Source organism: Colias croceus, chromosome 14 (genome assembly GCF_905220415.1).
Source record: "Colias croceus chromosome 14, ilColCroc2.1".
Classification (NCBI taxonomy): Eukaryota; Metazoa; Arthropoda; class Insecta; order Lepidoptera; family Pieridae; genus Colias; species Colias croceus.
The window spans coordinates 6,668,661-6,689,028 of NC_059550.1; the positions used below are offsets into that span (position 1 = coordinate 6,668,661).

Here is a 20,368-nt window from a genome sequence, read left to right on the forward strand (position 1 = left end):
AAGTAAAATTAAGTACTGTCTTTTAGCAAGGCAGAAGGATTCCCTTATGTTTCCACAGCTTTCATCTAAATATCACACAGTTAATATTAAGTATGTTCTATGAAATGGAATTAAATATACGATTGAATTTACCATGTACTAACCGCACTATTATCTACCACAAGAAGGAAAAAACTGATAGCACAATAATAAACTTTGGGAACATTGAAAAAGGTAGGAAGGTTGTATATAAATATTATTATTAACTATGTTATGTAAAACTATAATTATGTCATCTTCCGGGTTTTGTTTACTTATATTTATAGAAATAGAATGAAATGCGTGATGAAAAAAACACGTGTAAGATTTATTGTGTTTGGCGCTGATGTATTATATGTGCCAACAATTTTATGTTATTTTCAGAACACGATAAAAGTTAGATTGCACAGAACTGAACGTTTCCTGTTATGGCAATCTGTGGATAGAGTAGGTAAGTAGTCTTTTAAATTTCCTGCTAAGACTATTGCTAATACTAATAATAATTCATAACAACCTCAAACTATGGTAGAATTTTCCTAATATTTTTTCAATATAAACCCAGGTAGTTAGAAGTAATATTTTATTTTCATATTAGCAGAAGCAATATCTAACTTTAAGTCCTTGTTCTATATGCGTTGCATATCGTATATTATTGATTTTCATGTCTGCTCTAGGTTCTCGCACACTAACTACGTACTATGTAGCATACATCACTCACACAACAGTAGATGGATTACGGATTATAGATATTGTACCATTGAGATATACATATGGAGACGACACCGCCTACATCACTTATGTTCCGCTCAACATACGCCATACGGCGTAACTGCACGCTCATTTTTTATTTTTTTTAAAGTGAAACGCATCAAATATGCCTTCGTGTGTGTTACGATATTGCATGTTACGATATTGTAACTTTCATCGGTAAGTACCCAACTAGATAATAATTTTTTAAACTTAGAGCAAAAAAATGGCGCACAGATTTTGTTCGTGGTGTCTCCTCCATACGTAGTAATATTATCTCAATGTATTGTACCTACCTTTTCGGGGCAGTGTTGATAACAATATTAATTCTCTATTGCAGTATATTAGTACCTACAGCTTATTTATTTTACGAATGCGCTATGGTATTCTTGTTATATTTACTAATTTGAATACAAATATAAAATCTACATTTCCATAAGGAATCTAGGAAAAAAGCGGAAGGAAGAAGGCTCTTTGTGGTTAATAAATAAACCCCTGTAATAGCCAATAGGGAAATTGAAAGAACCATTTTGACTAACATGCGTGACACATATTATTTCCTTTAATTCTACTTTATTATCTACGCTATAACGTTATTTACAAATGAAGATAATATGGAGTTAGTAGTTAGTAGTTAGTAGAGTTGGAGTTGTGAAGTTTATTGATATCCAGTATTTTATATATTATGTGTGCCTGAGATGGCATTGTTATATAGTATACTAACTGTGCACTCCGGCTTTGCCTGTGATACAATCGTTGAGTTCGTACCAGCTGATGATCAATATGCATAGTATAAGATTCTATAAAAGGCTGAAAAACAAACGTTCATTTTTATATACATACATTTTTGTATATATTATTTTTATCCCTTTTTTATGTGGAATTTCTCATTGTCAAGGAGTAGACAGACAGACAACTATATACCGAAAACATTTTTATTTGCCAACGCGCAATCTTGCAAAAAAATAAAATAAAATAAAATAAATTGTCACACCCACACTTCACATGTACCTAAAAACGTGATCAAAAACGTGCGACATTTAATTAAACGAAGCAGTAATCCTCAAAAAAACAATTGCGTTGTAACTTCGTAACTGATGCTCCAAGCTATATTACATTAATTGGCTTCGCGCGAGTGACTGCATCAACCACCGACCAAGATCCTTGAATCTATAGATTTACGTCATTATTGTTATATTGACTGCATTTTCAGGGACGGGCAAGAGTGCTACATATACTGGATGCCTTTTTATAATACGCAGTTTCAGATACCTAGCTCACAAACATCGGCTATTTATAGAGAACGCTCTCAGTCAAAACTGATTATGATGCAGAGCGCACATTTATTAGATTTTGCAATTCAATAACGCACGCTGTATTGTGCTGTTTATAATTTTATATTCAAATGGTTTCATTTCAATTTCAGCCTGATATAAATCTGTAGGCATGTTATGACTTCATATTGCATTCTAATTTATTTGCAATAAATTTTAAATGAAATATGAAGTTTCGTTAAAATCTTATTTGAAAAAATAATAAACGTTATTTATCATACGATATTTGGGCTCATTATAACAATAGTGAATTGGGTTTGTATATAAATATAAATACGATTATGGCAATAAAATGCAATTTATATAAAACTAGCTTATCGCCCGCGGCTTCGCCCGCTTTCTCTAAAACGATTTGAGATTTAAACTATCCTATCTCTCAAGTTGGATCGAACTGCACATGGTGTGCGAATTTTATTATAATCGGTTAAGTGGTTTAGGAGTCCATTGAGGACAAACATTGTGACACGAGATTTATATATATAAAAGATTGGAATAACTGGCTCATATCTTCATAAATCCAAGTAAATACTGAAAATGAACGTGCTTGAATGATACGTATGCATCCATATATGTATTTTGAAACATCATGGAGACTAAACTTAAAGTATCAAATGTACCTATTTCATATGTAATCAGATTGAGAATGGGCATCAAAGTAATCTTAAACTAAAACGTTATATTTTATTCTTTTATACCTTTATAACACGTATAGATTTTATATTTTTATCTTATAATCTAACATTGAACACACGTTCTATTGTATTTTAATGATTATGAAAATTTATCTTTACTTTTCTGTGATTTCAATTGTTATTCCCCCGGAGCAAATCAAAAAATGTACTATAATTCATGTGTGTATCTGTGTATCTGTGTCGTTGCGTTGGCCGTAGCTCGCATTGAGGGTAGAGCTACAATAAATTATTTAAATATCTAAGTGATTTCAATTTTCTCCGGTCTACTTACAAGATGAATATCTATGAACAAAATGTATCTTGTGTACTTTATGTATTGTTTTGCCCTTACGATTTGGCGCCTAGAGTCATCGTTACATTCGCTCTACCCCGACCCTGTATAGTGTATAATGTATTATATACGTAGTCGCGCGTGTGCAATTAATTCATAGAAATTTTTAAAATTATAAGATTTTTTTATAAATTAGCCAAACTATTCAAAATTTGGATGCATGTTTTTGACCTGGATAAAAAAATTGTAGCTTAAAGTTAAATATTGATGAAGGTTATTGAGTTGATAATCAAATCTTTTCTTTCATTTGTGTAGATTTATTGTAAGTTACGTTATCAGTAGGTAAGAAATAAGTACTTTAACACGCTTCAGAAGCATGATAACGGCCTTGCTGCCAATATGCGTTTCATTTAAGTTCTTTGGAATATTGTCAAAATTGTTCGATCTATTATTTCAGACGTTGTTAGCTTTTTATTATCGTATATTATTGTTTATATTTATTTACACTCGGTTCTGGCCAATGTTCTAGCTACTAAAATATTATTATGATTTATTGTTTTCATTTATTTCAGAATTAAATTATTTAAGATTATTTTTTAGTTTAAATCCTATTTGCGGGTAGGTAAGTACGTGCCAAATAAAATGTTAAATTACTTACTGCATTTGATGTTGGTTGAGGCATCGCTATTATGGTTCAGACACAAAGCAGACAATTTACATAACCGCTTACTCCAAGTAATATCATTGGTAAAAGAAAAAGTATTTAAAATATATTGATATAGAGTTCATTTTACATAATTCTCTCAAAGTACAGGTGTGTAAAGCAGTCTATTTTGCTGCATTACAGAAAATTGTCTGTCTCTTTCATTTCGTAAGATAATGAGCAGGATAGAATATAGCATTCAGTTATAATAATGCTAAGTGTGTAGGATCGACGGAATTTTTTGGATTCGACCTTGTTCACCACGTGCTTAGAAATTTTGGCGCCCTTCTAAATTATTTGCACACGATTATAGATCAGATTTTTTTTAATCCTATAAAATACCTGCAATTTTGACTTTTTGATTTTCTTTGTTGATTGAGCCCCAAGCGGCCCGATCGGTAAAAGATTCAAATACTTTTGATAAATATAGCATACTAGTGGTCCGCCCGGGCTTCGACCGTGGTACATATTTCGCAATAAAAGGTAGCCTATGTCCTTTCTCGGGTATTAAAATATCTCCATACCAAATTTCATGCAAATTGGTTCAGTAGTTTAGGCGTGATTGAGTAACAGACAGATAGACAGAGTTACTTTCGCATTTATAATATTAGTATGGATAGGTATAATACCACAGACTAATAATAATATACTACGTATACAAATAATACATATATTAACTATACTAGTAGTCAGTACTGAATGTGTTCATTTACAGACACGAGCTAGCGCAGACGAAGCCACGAAATAGAAAGCGTGTGTCAACGAACTTAGATGTGATTTGCGCGACCACGTTAGAACAAACGCTCAAAGCCATTCGGATAAGTGTAATACTTTTTCACATAAAAGTCACCTTTTAGTATTTTTATTTATATATACCTTTTTTAATATCACGCTGTTACTGAAAACAATTGGACAGGATGATTGATTCTAATTTTGCTATAAGGAAAATGAACGTAGTGTAATTAAATATTGTAGAGCAATTAGTTTCAGTTATATTTCTATTTTCTACCTAAAAAAAAAACTTTATTGGATTATGCAATGGCAATGTTGTAATTGTGCTTAAAGATTGATATAACGTTAAAGAAACAAGGAAACATTTATTGGTAAAAACAAGGAAAAAACCAATTGAATTTGACTTCCTCTATTACTCTTTAAAATCTATATGTAGGTAGTGAGTGGTTTGAAGTAAGAAGTAAAAACTTGAGGACGTTTATAATAATGTAAGTTTTACTAGGGATAGATGAATCTCTCATTTTCCCGAATAAGACCACGGAGTGGAAATAAAAATAAGGCTTTAATAAATATAGATAAGTAAATGAAGAACATGAGTATGTAATGTAATCACACCATACCGGTATATCTTGACGTCAACATTAATTATAATCAGTGATGTCGCATATGTACTTACGTCATATTGCTTTATTATGCCTTATTTAGACAATAATTCTTCATTACACTAGATACTGACCTATATCTAAAAATACTTCCCATGTAATTCTTCTGGAAGTTATTATACATTATGTAATGAACTTTATAAGCAATCGTACATTTACATCCTTTTTTTAAATATGTAGTTACATGTAATCTGACATTCGTATTTCCATAAAAAATAGTATAATGTTTTCATTATTTTCGTTTTTTATTACTAACATTTGTATATATAAAAATATACAAGGAGTGTATAAATATAACAAAAAGACATGATAGCAACGTAATTGATTTTATAATGTAACAATTTAAATAATTTTGTAACCAAGTCTCAATTATAACATACGCCTCAATGTAGAGCCATCAAAAGGAAAATATATTTAGGGGTAAAATAAATGTATGTACACATAAATATGTATATTAATTTTATATTTTTATTAAAACGAGTTTACAATAAATAGCTACATTATTATTTTTAGAAGAAGGTAATTTAATTTCCACTTTTAGTTTTCCTTATAAATTTCTGTTTTTTTTTGTAATGTTTTTTTGTCTTCTTCATATTTACACTCTGATAACAAATGTATTAGATATATCTAAACGAAGGGGCTAGATGAGTTTGACCGTTAAAGCAATTATGCAAGTTTCACGGTTGCTTGAGACGGCTGTGCGAACCACGGAGCGACACACTGCCTCTGTCTGTAGTGACGCGCTCGCGAGGTCAATGTAGTATCGATATCGATGAATAAGTTTTATTTTTGTGTGGTATTTTTTGAAGAATTGTTAAAAACTAGGTTATATACATTACTTGTGATGTATACTAATTCATTATATAGGTTATAGACGTTAGATTAAGGTATATAAAATATTAAGGAAAATCCATTAAATTATGATTAATATTAGCTTCTCTGTTTAGAATACCTTAAATACAAACAAAAAAATACTTCAAAACCCTTGTTGTGCTCCATTTTATTCTGAATTATTTTTATATAGGGTGTCCCAATAAGAACGCAAGATTTAAATTTGACATAAAACGCAGATATTAAAAAAAAAATTGTGAAAACTATATTATATCGTAAAGTAGACAAGATGAGGTTATGTTTGGAACAATACATCAGGGAGATGGATGCCGCGGCTTTGCTAGCACATACGCGATCTTTTAATGAAATTTTCAATGACCGTTTTACATAAATGCTGTGGCATTTCATTAATACAGCGTCCAATTTCGTCTTTTAAGGCTTGAGTCGTCGTCGGCTTAATTGCATAAACCATCGAATTCAAAAAAACCCCTAAATCGCATGATCTAGGTGGCCAATTATGGTCCCCAAAGCTTGAAATAACACGACCGAGAAATGACTGATGCAGCAATTGTATTGTTTCTATGGCTGTATGACATGTGGCGCCGTCTTGTTGAAACCACATCCCCTCCATCATGCAAGACGCAAATCTTTCGTCAAAATTCGCTGCATAGTGGATTCGGAAGCACCAATTTTTGGAGCTCGGTGTTGAATTAAGATGGATGGAGTTTGAGCGATATCATCACGTACTGCTGCGATATTTTCGGTTGATCGACCTGGTCGAAGGCGCGTTGTTGTCTTTACATCACTAACAGACCAGTTTCAGCAAATTTTTCCATTAATCTCTTTTTACTGATCGCAATTTCTTTGATCGCAATTTTCGTACTGTAGCCGCAAAACTTTCACTATTTTGGTAAAACAAATTTTGCAATGAGAATGCGTTGATCCTTCGTTTAGCGTTCCATTTTTACTAACCTTATACCTTCTACTAAAAAAAATTACACTTGTTGATATGTCAAACAATGACACTTCGAATGGCGCCAAATTTAAATCTTGCGTTCTTGTTGGGACACCCTATATAAGAGCGGGCACTTGAGCAGGTTATTGGCCTTATGGTAGTAAAAGTGACCACCACCGTCCATGAATGATAATCGCAGAGGTGGCCTCTCAAAATGCATTGCTCGCTTATTAGGGATAAGAAAAAGATTGTCAACGATACTGAAGAAATAAACTGAAAAGAGTAAGAGTAAGTAAATAAAGTCGTTGCAATTCGTGCGGAACGTTACGTTACAGCTGAGTTACGTAGAGACCCGGAACACATACCAAAGCAAGCTTTGAATTGGAACCCCCTGGGGAAACGAAAACGTGGCCGTCCAAAGTTAACTTGGCGTCGGACTGTCATCGCAGAGGCCAAGTCTATGGGAAAATGTTAGAGCGAAATAAAACATGCTGCCAAAAATCGGGATACATGGCGATGTACTGTGGACGCCCTTTGCCCCACCTAGGGGCCTTAGGATATTAAGTAAGTAAGTAATTCGTGCGGAAACGTGCTTGATTTCTGCATTTGAGCTCAAATCTGTATATTATAAGATTATGTCAAATCTATAACCAATTTTGAATTCTCGTTTATCGAAATATCTAGGTTGATTATTTTTATTAATAACAATACAAATAATTGCAATACAATTTATTCTTCAAAAGGCTGTTATTTCAAAAGCAGTCATGCTGCTGTATGTTAAATAATAAATTTAACTTGATTCCTGTTACTTACAACGATTTTCTATTGGATAGTATTAAAATATAATATAAAATTTAAAGTATCGACAGAAATTTCACATCACCTGTGTTCATGTTTCATTGTCGGTAGTGGAAATTTCCATCCTAAAGCATGTAACCATCTTCTTAACCGCTCAGACACGTTGCTCGGCAAGTATTTCTTTCTCTTTCTGGGTTAATCGACGCAGGCGCTCTGACCTAGCTAGTGTATACTCCTCGCACAATATGGTTTTAAATTTAGCTATCTCTTTCTACCGCGGCAAGTTATTGTTCTATTTTACGAATAGCTCTCAGCTATGTATACTTCTCAGTCGTCAGGCAAATGATTTTTGTTAGCTGTCTTTCTCTAGAGCTTGAATGAAGTAAATTTTGTTTTCTTGATGCAGAGCTACAGCTTCAAATCCTACAAAATACTATACTACGAGCACGTGCTCGTAAGGTTAACGACTGATAATGGAGATATCGTAGAATATAAATAAACAATTGCAATAATTGTGTATAAATGATTAACAAAACTCAGATTTATTCATATTAAAAATGGTTTTCTTGCACAAGTATGTACACAAAACGAAATTACATGGTTGTGATTGTTTTATGAAGTACGAATGAGTTGATTTATTGAGAGATTTACTATGATTTTTCATACTCTCTACAACTTTGTGAATAATGTAGAGTCTATATATAAATATGCAAACTTTTCCAAATTGAAATACCATTAATCCTTTCTCTTTATTTTTGTTAATACATTTTTTATATTGGTATGTCCTTGTGATTAAGAACTTTAACATTTAATTGACTATATACGCACTTTACTGGGACAAACATTCTATTACGTCAAATTTTCAATTGAGGCTCAATTGATAAAATTGTGTGACGAATTGTTCATGAAGCACAGTCAAGAAAGGATTGAATAAATATTTTCCGATATGTTTATAAACACTCGCTTTGCGATTGATTTGTTTCAATTAAAACTTACTCAGATAAATTCGTTAATTAGAACATTTAACGTTATTCGATTAAAACTATGTATATTGAAAGGATCTATACTCGTCCTGCAAATTAAATTAATATCCTTGATTCTATTGATATAGATCATATATTGATTCCCGCTATGTCAGTGATAATATTCTCTACCTAATAAAGATTTTTTATTTCATAAATAAGTTAAACCTGCACACGCGTTGAAAACATGATCTAACATGCAATCACAATGGGATTTTCCATTGTGTTTAGTACCTACGTGCTTTTCGAAACTCGACCCATGTAGAGCAAGGTATTAGCTGTTTATGAACGACTTAGGTTTTTTCCTATCTATTAGGTAGGTAGTATTTTCCGCGGTTAGTTTTGTATGTAAATCAATTTCACAATAATTTATAAGTAAGCTATTAATTATATTGTATAATTATCACTAAATGTGTATGTTCTAATTATTTAACCCGTTATATAGATGACGAAAAGGTTGAAAAAACTTTCGTGACATTGTGTAAGGAGGGCTGGCGCCTGGCGCCGGCTTGTCGCTTTAAATTTATCCATACCCCAGGAATTTCATGTCTTGTATGTATTTAGGTATTTCCATACATCGTCAACTCGCTTCAAACGATGTTTAGCACATAATTACAGAATTGATTACATAACTTATTTATAGACACAACATGCACAAGCCCTATAGTTAATAATAGGAATAGATAAATAATACCAGCTCCATTATGCAGAACGAGCTATTTTTAGACAGGCAGTGCACATATCACTTACCTACCTCACGCTTTTCAAACGAGTTGAACAAGGAAAATTAATTTCCACGCCATAATGGAAGCTGCATTATCAAAGCGTTTACTTATAATAAATAATTATTATCTTCCCGTATATCACGTACATGATTAAATCAATATACGTATATGTAAAAAATGCTATTAAAATAGTAACCCGTGACGTCAAAGCTTACGTGCGGTAACTGAAACTTGGCACGGGACTCAAATTTTGTTTATCCCGTCTACCGGCCGTGAATTTTGGCAGTGATTGTTAGAGTTCACAGTCATGTTTATTTATTTACTTAATTGAAGGATATGGAGGTTAAGGTTTATTGATTGCACTCCACTCGTTATCATTGCTGTTGAAAGATTCAGGAAATTAGGACGTAACCTATCTGTTTTATTTGTAGCTTAAAATATTCAAGTACATTAAACGATCAGAAAATTTAATAATATATTGTCAGCAATTATTAATTAAAAAAATATTTTAGTGTAAATCCCATTATTTTTTTCAGTTATTTCCTTATTTTCATCCTGAAAATATGGATGATATTGCACCTTGCCGCCATCTGTTGGTGAATAGCAATAATTAAGTACACAGTACCTTACAAATCTTTGGAAATAGTACTGCTATTCCACAATAGATGTCGTATGCCATGAAAAGAATTTTAAACAGTGTACCAACAGAGGGCGCTATACTTAATATCTGTATATATAAAGTCTGCATTGGTGGCGTAGTGGTTTAGACATCTGACAATGAATTAAAAATCCAGGGACCAGGGTTCACAGCCAAGACGGGTGTGCATAAAATTTAATATGATTTTTAAATATATTTTTTTATGATTATGACCAGAATCGCTGCGTTAATCAGTGAAGATAAATGTGTTATCATGAAAAAGGATTCTTCTAGTATCGAAGGCGTAGATTAAACAAGAACAATGCAAATTCCCGTTAAGAAAATGATTAATATTTACAAAGGTGATGGTCCAAAAATGTATGGACCAAAAACCCAGAGTCGATTTACGGATTTAGACAAATTGGGTATCAATGGCTTTATTATATTGCACAATTTACCGCACCGAAAAATTAATGCCCATATCAATGGGGTATGAGAGCTATAGGCTAACAAAGTATATATGGAAAAATCATGAGTAGCTTGTTAGTTTTACCATTTTTTACAACAGCAGTATACTATTAATCCATCCATTAGCCGAAGAACGCCCACTGCTGGACATTGGCCTCCCCCAAGGTTTTCCACTGCGATCGGTCCTGTGCCACCCGCATCCAGCGGCTTTTTTTTTTTTCGTTGGGGCGGAAAGGTCCTCGAATGGCGGCCGCGAATCGGAGGACGTAGTGTTGGTAGGCCCCCCACAAGGTGGACCGACGATCTGGTGAAGGTCGCGGGTAGCCGCTGGATACGGGTGGCGCAGGACCGATCGCGGTGGAAAACCTTGGGGGAGGCCTATGTCCAGCAGTGGACGTCCTTCGGCTGATGGATGGATTAATAGTATACTGCTGTTGTAAAAAATGGTAAAACTAACAAGTTACTCATGATTTTTCCATATATATACTTTGTTAGCCTATAACTCTCATACCCCATGGATATGGGCATTAATTTTTCGGTGCGGTAAATTGTGCAATATAATAAAGCCATTGATACCCAATTTGTCTAAATCGACTCTGGGTTTTTTTTGGACCATCACCTTTATCTTGCCAATCAGTATTTTCACACATTGCTGCAATTAGCAGCAGTTCGTAAATCTAATTATCGCCCCTAAGCCCTAACTGTAGGTATCTATTACTCCCATTTGAGCATCAATTCCCAAGACGGCGATTCCAATACGATCTATCTGTGAAGACACGTGACCCGTCACCAAAGCACGTGCTAAACGAGGGATTAATCACGCCGATTGCAAGTTAGATGAATAATTTTCCATTGTAATAATCATGTGACAAATGTTTTAAAAGACATCATAATTTGGATATTATTTCAATTTTTTTTTCGTTTAGGTATACATTTAACTTTGCAGTACAGTTCCTAAGAATATTTTAAGTGGATTAAATATATTGTGATCAATAAGTAACAATTATATATTTTGTTATGAGAATTACATGCATGTGTGAAATGTGAATTTAAAATATATCATTTAAACGTAAAAGTAAATACATTTAAAAAAATACCAAAAATACGCAAATATATATATAATAATGTAGTTAGGTACATAATTAAGAAAACAAAATAAATTCATCCCTGTTATTAATACCTCTATGGAAAAATTGAATTTCAAAAATATGTACTCTATATGTATAAGTAAATAAAAAGATTGCGTTTTTGGAGGTTTGGTTATATATAACAATGTTTAAGTACCTATTGGGTGAATAATTCACAAAAATAGTATTTTGATTTTTGATACAGTCATGTGATTTGTTTCTGTGAATTGTTTAAACATAATTAGGAATGTTATCAGGATATTTGTAACAAAATTATTGTACCTACTATAAAGAATATTATGCATACGAGTTAATGATATCTTCTACATTGATTATGATAATTATAATTTTGAAACAAATATCTCACACCTGCGTTTATTAGCGATACGTTATCGATTGACTGCATAGAGCAATTCAAGGACCGAAATTATAAATTAGTGTGGCAGCTAATACCGTGGACAACCACACGCCCCACTCGTGGGGACTCCACTTTTTTTAAATTAAATTTTAAGTGAAGCAATCAAAATGAAGGAAACCTTAACATTTCTAGCAATTGTGTGTATGTGGAGTAGTGTGTCTGCAAGATGTTCTTCTCGTGGTGAATGCGCTATAATCGGTGGTCGTGTGAAACCATGTCCCGTGGATGAAGAACCCAAACCAATTTTTGACAATCTTCCAACTGACGAAAAATTGGAATTACGTGAAATTATTGAGCGAAGGTGTCCTCATCTTTTATACGATGAAGATGGTAATAGACTCCCAGATAATCGAGTGTTGACTTGTTGTGACCCCATCCAAGTATATACGTTTTCTGACAGCTTAAACATGGCTGATAGTGTACTCGCCCGCTGTCCGGTTTGCTTGAGGAACTTCATTCGACAAATTTGTGAAATGAACTGCTCTCCCGATCAGGCAAGATTTGTTAATGTTACTACAGATGTTACTGCTGATAACATTACTTATGTGGAAGAAATAAACTATAGACTTCATCATGATTTTATGATTAATGCCCACAAATCTTGTTCCGGAGTAATGGTGCCTCAATCAGGTATGCCAGCGATAAACTTAATGTGTGGAAATGCACCCGTCTGCGATGCAGATGCCTGGTTCGGCTATACAGGTGACACAACAAACAATCCGTTTGTAGATGTGCAGGTTAATTTTATAAGAGTTCATACAACAGAAGACTCTATGAACGTAAATGCTCCTTTATGTAATGAAACTTTTGAAGGTGATATACCATGCAGTTGTTTAGATTGTGCTGCCAACTGTCCTACTAGTGAAATCGAGGTTCCATCTATGTGCACAGTACTTTCAGTTAATTGTATAAGTTTTTCAGTGGGCATTACGTTCTTTGTAATTAGTGTCATTGTATTTATTATTTTAACATTATTAGAAGTGAGACGAAAAAGACGATCATCAGGAGATACTAAAAACATTGAAGAAAAAGATAACACTAACACTATCACAAAATTTTTTCAAAGTGTATTTGAAAAAATCGGCGAATGTAGCGCTTCTAATCCAATTATGATGATTATGGTCACGTCTTGGGTTGTATTTGCTATGGTATATGGCGTTGTCAATTTAAAGCTAACGGCAAACCCATTAGAGTTATGGTCAGATCCTGATTCACTTTCTCGTCAAGAACTTAATTATTTTAATTCAAGATTTGGACCATTTTATAGAGCTGCTCAAGTTTATTTAACAATGAAAGGTTTGGAACCATTTCAAGTGGACAATGTTACATATGGCCCAGCCTTTAGATTGGAAGCTATACAAGAATTAATAAAATTAGAGGATGCAATTTTAAATATTGGGCGTGACGACGGAACCGTGAAATTAGAAAATGTATGCTATGCACCTCTACGACAATACGGGGATGAAGAAAAATTAGAAGATTGCGTTTCTATGTCTGCATCAGCTTACTTTCCTGACAGAGTAGTAAATAACAATACATATTTGAGAAACATACAGAATTGCTTAAATAATTATCTGTCACCAATTTGCTTACAACCTTGGGGTGGCGGAGCTGATCCAGAAATGAGTTTTGGAGGATTCGAAAATGGTAATATTTTGGGCGCTGAATCACTCATTATTAACTATCCAATAACTAATCATTTAAGTGAAGACGACTTAGAACCTGTTTTAGAGTGGGAATTAAAATTTTTGAATCTACTAGATGATTATGAGCGAAATTGGAAAGCAGATTTTGTTGAAGTCGCATATGGCGCTGAAAGGTCTATTGAAGATGAAATTCAGAGGATATCGGAAGCGGAAATAGTACCTATTGCTATTAGTTATTTACTAATGTTTATTTACGTAATTCTTGCCCTTGGAAACATAAGACGATGTGGAACCTTTTTACTCGATAGCAAAATTACGGTAGCTATTGGTAGTATTTTAGTTGTTCTAGCCGCATTGTTTTGTGCAATGGGAGTATTAGGCTATATAAAAGTAACAATTACCCTGCTGGCTATAAATGTAATACCATTTTTCGTTCTATCGATAGGAATAGATAATGTATTTTTAATGGTAAATTCTATACATCGCATACAATCTAATCTTGATAAGTACAGTGATTATAAGGAAGGAATGAGTTTTGATAAAAAGCGACGGTTTATATTCGGTAAGATGATGAAAAGTGAAGGACCATCTATGTTTGTGTCTTCTATAACGCAGGTCACGTGCTTCGCTGTAGGGACTATTGCAAATTTTCCAGCTGTTAGGTCTTTTGCTATATTTGCAACTATTTCTTTGGCATTTTTGTTTATATTTCAAATAACCACGGTTGTTGCCATTTTATCACTCGATTACAAACGAGGCGCTCAAAATAGATTGGATCTTTTCTGTTGTGTTCAGAAGAAAGTACTTAATGATGAAGAACCACTCCATTCAGAGATCGCTTATGAAGGTATTACGCAAAAGCTAATGGAGCCTTATTCAAAGTTTATATTAAATTGGCGTGTTAAAATTATTGTTGCCATCATTTTTCTAGCATTTATGTCAATATGTTGTATTTTGATTCCAAGTCTGGACATAGGATTAGATCAAAAACTTGCAGTTCCACAAGATTCTTATGTATACAAATATCTGGACGCCGTTGACAATATATTGCCTATAGGGCCCCCAGTGTTTTTTGTGTTAAAAAGTGGCTTGAATTTTACAAATCCTGAGCATCAAAACGTAATTTGTGGTGGTCAGTTATGTAATGATGATTCTTTAACTATGCAAATATTTTTGGCTGTACAACAAAAAGAAATAACATATTTAGCTAGAATATCAAATTCATGGTTAGATGACTTTTTCGATTGGTCTTCTTTGCCAGATTCTTGTTGTAAGTATAACAGGACCGATGGTAGTTTTTGTTCGAGCGTGTCGAATGACCCCGAGTGTGAATATTGTAACATCCCACAAGGTGAATTTGCCAACGGATTAAGGCCAAGTATTGAAGCATTCCACTACTATATACCATTTTTCTTGCAAGACTCGCCAACAGAAACATGCAATAAAGGTGGGTTAGCTAGTTATTATTCAAATGTAAATTATGTTCTTGATTCAGAAGGTCGCTCGACTGTTCACGATTCTAACTTTATGGCCTATCACACTAATTTAAGAACATCGTATGACTATATAACTGCAGTTAAGTATGCTTATGAAGTCAGCGAAAATATCACGGCTGCTATACAACGTCATACAGGTTTAGACGTAGAAGTTTTTCCATATTCGGTATTTTATGTCTACTTCACCCAATATTTGACCGTATGGGAAGATACGTTTTCATCACTTGCTTACTGTGTTTTAGGAGCTTTATTAATAAATATAGTAGTCACCGGGTTCAACTTTACCATCACCTTGGCCACAATATTCACATGTATCATGGTCGTTGTAGATATGATGGGCATAATGTACATGTGGAATATACAGCTGAACGCTGTTTCGTGTGTCAATCTGATCGTTTCGATTGGTATAACCGTAGAGTTTTGCAGTCATCTCGCCTATGCTTATGCTACTAGTAGTCGCCCTGCAAATGAAAGGGTTGCAGATGCAATCAAAAAAGTAGGGGCAATCATTATTACGGGCATTACTTTTACTAATATTCCCATAGTTGTTTTAGCTTTCTCATACACAGAAATTATAGAAATTTTCTTCTTTAGAATGTTATTCACTATGGTTATTTTAGGTTGCCTTCACGGCATGGTATTTTTCCCAGTCTTATTAAGTTATTTAAATGACTTTAAATATAAGATTTAAAAAAAATGCAAAGAGATAAATGATAAGACATGTTACACTTGAACAATTGAACATTTAATTAATAAATAACATATTACATTTCTATAATAATTTTCAAAGATAATGTACGAAAACACGAAAAGAAATAGGTACTGTATAGGTAATAATGACGAAAATAAACATAATTCATAAAATGTACAAAATAAAATTTTATATCATATAAACTAAAAGCATTTTGAATTACATAATAGTGATATAACTTTGTTACAGTTTTATCCACTGTTTTATTTAATATAATTAAGAATGTATTTATTTTTAATGTTTGTATTAATGTTTAATGTGCGAAGGAATTTGAAGTTTCTGTAATGATAATTATTATTTTAAGTAGACTGTAAATAAATAATTAAGTAATAATGGCGTATTTTGTTTTTATCCCTATGCTATCCTAAATACATAGATAACAAATAAAAAATATGAATTCGTCTCATTATAGACAGTCCGGTGTTATACAAATATGTTTGTTGAAACTAATATTATTAGGTAATATATCAAATGCGTAACTAAGAAGATGGAATCGACGTTATTATGATATATAAAACAAGTCATACCTACATATGCATATACATTATACATTTAAATCTCTTTACACATAAATAGACATTGAGATCAGCGACTAGAAATTGGTAGTAGGTAATAGTAATATTTACAAATTGTAATTTAACATATTATGAATGCTTATCGGAAGTAATTAACAACCCATATCTGATACAAAATTAAAAAAAAATCACGCATCTAGAACATGGTTTAGATATGCGATGTAACATATAGCTAAGCGGAGAATTTCAATTTTGGACAGCTTTTTATCTGGTGGTAGGGTCGGCAGAAGTCTACGAAGTGACGCGAAAGCAGCATTGAATGCTTCAACGCGAATTCTTTCTCTAGTTGCGTGTGCTGTACGATACTTGAGTGTGGCTCGTCGTCTTCTTCGCCTTTCTTCTCTGGATAAACCGGCGTATGGAGACCCGGCTCCGCTGGATAAATACGCCTCCTCGGACACCGCGCAAGGCTCTAAGGATCTGTCACTGAAACGTCAAGCAATGTTAGTCATCGAAAACTGTACTTCAATTACCTAATCATATTATAACTCAGCTTATAAAGTACATATAATATAGAAGTTTTTACTAAATGATAATAGAGTCATAAAGGAAAAAATGCAAGTAGTATACGCTAATCTAATTAATTACTTACGATTAAAGATAATAATCAGTCAAATTTTATCTTAAATTTTTTCAGTCGAACATCTCGCATTATAAAGTTAAATATATTGTGTAATATGAATATATTCATTGAAAGAAAATTAACATGAACACATATTACGTATAAAATAAATAAAAAAAACAAATACCTATAGCTGTCGTACCGTTTTCTAGGTGCCATGTTCTCACAACCTGTTATAGGAAGCAGGGCTTCACGAGTTTCAGCGAGCATGCACGGCAGTGATCCATCCTCCATACCGCTGGCTTCTAACCAGCTCTTCATAGTGAGATTGGCAGTTTATCTAAAATATGTTATAACTTTAATCCTCTATTTTAAAATAGCTAGCATAATATGTAGCATAGTCAGTAGTCACATAGTAGGTACTCGTAGCTTCCTTGGGCAGGCTTTTAGCCAGTATAAGGACATATTATGGACAGGTTAATAAAATATAAGAAGATCACCTCGCCTCGGCAGACTACAGAAAAAAACATTACATATTCCAACTCCAAGTGGAGACACATAATACCATAAAAATTATTAAAATCCATTCAGTCGTTTTTGAGCTGTGTAACTAGCATGACTTTAGTTTCCAGATAACATTATTTACTAATAATAATAAAAAGCACGTTGATAAGCTCCAACTTATCTAGGTATAATCAATTTTACCATTTGCAGGTGTTCAAATGTTGTTTAAAATGTTAAACTAATGAATCCATTAATTATTCTCATCTATTATCTTACTAATAGATACTTATATATAAGTATTTATGGTTGTTTCTTTGTATTTAAAAAATTCCCCGGTTTTTGGATTTCGCTACATACCTATACCTAGGCGTTTTCTCTTTTTATATTTATAGTTAAATTAAGGGAAGGAATAAGCTAAGAAATTGTTATATTATAAACGATAACCTTTTCATATGTGACACAGTACTCAAATAAATAAAACAAGGCAGAAGAAACAAATATACGTATATCTTTATTTACTACTGCGCCTCACGTTTCCTAAGCCACTATTTGCAAAACCCTTTCAAGCCCGAGGCATGTTTTGATTCCCGATCAAATCAAATTTGCCGGCCGCAGGGGTAAAAGTGTTTCATATTAATAATACATTCCGCGTTCACACCTCGCACTAAGCGAGCTCTTTAGGGGATAATAAATCCGTATTTATTCTTTTTATATCGTCCCTAAGTCCCTTGCAACCCTCTCGTCTAATCATGTTTGGTAACCGTATCGAATCGATTGCATCGGCTCTTCAGTTTTATACTTTATTGAGTTAATAAATGTTGTTTTGAAACAATATAATGCATTATCTAAACAGGTGGAATAGGAAAAGTTTAGATAATTATAATAAACTTATACTTGTTTATGAAAAGACACCTAATTAAAAATCCTAAGTAGGCATGAGATACATAGAACTAGGCATGGAACTTCTATTAATTTATCTATCTAGGATAATCAGATAGCCAAAAAATTTTACATACGCGATATTTCGGTAAAACGTCGGATAACATTTTTAATTTTTGTTTCAATTTTATTTTTGTACTAGTTTGTAATATTATATTCGGGGATTTATTGTGTGATTTATTGGCCATTGGATGACACTGTCAGAGGGAGGTTGCAAGTTTGCCGGCGCAAAAGTCTCCTTTGTTTCAGTTAATAAAAAAAAATCGTTTAGTCGATCTTCTAATTTTTAGTAAACTAGGTACTATTTTTTTTTTCAAATATTTGTAGTGCAAGAGTTATTAGGATATTGTAAATTTATATGGGTGGATTGAGTTATGAGATAAGTAAAAAATATTTTTAATAGGGGAAAATTAGAACCGCACTGAATAACATATTCAACGATCTGACATCAAATAGCGTAAATAAAAAGATGACGGCCGTGGCGTTTACAATTAAAATCCTTGAGAATGAGACGTGTCATTAGGTATACAGAAAATAAGTCTAATATTAGACGAAAAATCTTTTTGAAGCCTGGCGACAGCTCTCCTTGTACGATTTATTGAATTGATACAAGCTAGAAGATCGTCTCAATTCGTTTACAATTGAATTACGTACAATTCCTTTCAAAGTGACCATATAATAGGGGAGAGTCTCATCAATGTGAATCTATTACCCGTGAATTGTTCAAGAAATAGGATTTAGATGTGTTGAATTACTTTTTCAATGATACAAACTCAATTTTTATGCTTCTTTGAAATAATGTTCAAACTTCAAAGACGATATAAAAATGTAGGTATTTATTGATAGGTATGTTTTAACTATCAATAAATACCTATTAGATACACATACACAGAGCCGGTTAGGTACATATTCAAGATAGAAATATTTTAAACTAGCTTGCTGCACGTGGCTTCACCCGCTTTGTCTTAAATCTAATAAATTATAATGTAGGTACTAAACCTTCCCCTTGCCGTTGCGAAATAAGATTTAAGCATATACCTATAGAGACATAGTGATAGCTGAGAAAGCGTCTTTGTTTTATACTATGTAGTGATGTAACTATAGACAAAAATACATAAACACACGATAATTACGAACGAATGAAACGAATTACGACGATTTTTTTTAAAAACTGTATTTTTTTATAATTTAAAGATTTTCAAGAATGGTGCCTTCCTAAATTAAACTCGTAGGTATTACAGGTTATTTCAAATACTAAAAGCTAACAAACTAAAAGCTAGCAAACTTATATTTAAAAAATGAAGTTGGCATGTATATATATAAAACGTAACTCAAAAAATTGAGTTATATATGAATTAAAATATGCAATAAAATACATTTTAATGTAGGTCAGCATTTTTTACTCACTTATAGGTATAGAAATATTTTCAAAGCCACAATTAGTCATTAACGATTGATTATCTTCATAACACTTCACTAGCACAGATGTAAACTTGCAATGATAAGCAACGAGATGTGTACTGGTCCTGAAAGCAGCATCCCTCAGTTTATATGACCTCCGAGAGGGGTTGGACTCTCAGGGGGCGGTGCTAAAAGTATTCGCTATTTTAACGGGATACGCCAGATCGTAAATGTATAATAAAAATTTTATTTTTATTTTTATAAGGAATTTTATAATAAATAAAAGGGGTTTTTGGGAAATTAAGCAATATATTATCTGTGCCACGATGAATTAATTGACCATTTCCTTAATTT

The 20,368-nt window shown here is 32.9% G+C and overlaps 2 protein-coding genes across 3 annotated transcripts; one reads left to right on the forward strand and one right to left on the reverse strand.

The window, feature by feature from the left end:
• Positions 1 to 12,247: 12,247 nt before the first annotated feature.
• Positions 12,248 to 15,961, forward strand: LOC123697581 (NPC intracellular cholesterol transporter 1 homolog 1b-like; the record flags this gene model as incomplete). Its single annotated transcript, XM_045644123.1, has 1 exon — positions 12,248 to 15,961. A coding segment is annotated over exon 1 (3,714 nt), but the record flags the coding sequence as incomplete, so codon positions are not given.
• A 695-nt stretch (positions 15,962 to 16,656) lies between these two features.
• Positions 16,657 to 17,505, reverse strand: LOC123697314 (helix-loop-helix protein 1). Of its 2 annotated transcripts, none has more exons than XM_045643784.1 (2): positions 17,373 to 17,505; positions 16,657 to 17,034 (listed from the first exon to the last, which is right to left on the reverse strand). In XM_045643784.1, the coding sequence occupies exons 1-2, from the start codon at positions 17,489 to 17,491 to the stop codon at positions 16,737 to 16,739; spliced, it is 417 nt and encodes a 138-aa protein (XP_045499740.1). In that variant the 5' UTR covers positions 17,492 to 17,505; the 3' UTR covers positions 16,657 to 16,736. The 2 variants fall into 2 exon arrangements, with proteins under 2 accessions (XP_045499740.1, XP_045499739.1); XM_045643783.1 differs by having other exon boundaries at positions 17,358 to 17,505.
• Positions 17,506 to 20,368: the final 2,863 nt, after the last annotated feature.

Coding starts and splice junctions, on each gene's coding strand:
- LOC123697314 (XM_045643783.1), bottom strand. CDS start 17,491: ATGAAGAGCTGGTTAGAAGCCAGCGGTATGGAGGATGGATCACTGCCG. Junction 17,035..17,357: donor AAACGGTACGACAGCTATAG/GTATTTGTTTTT, acceptor TTGACGTTTCAG/TGACAGATCCTTAGAGCCTT.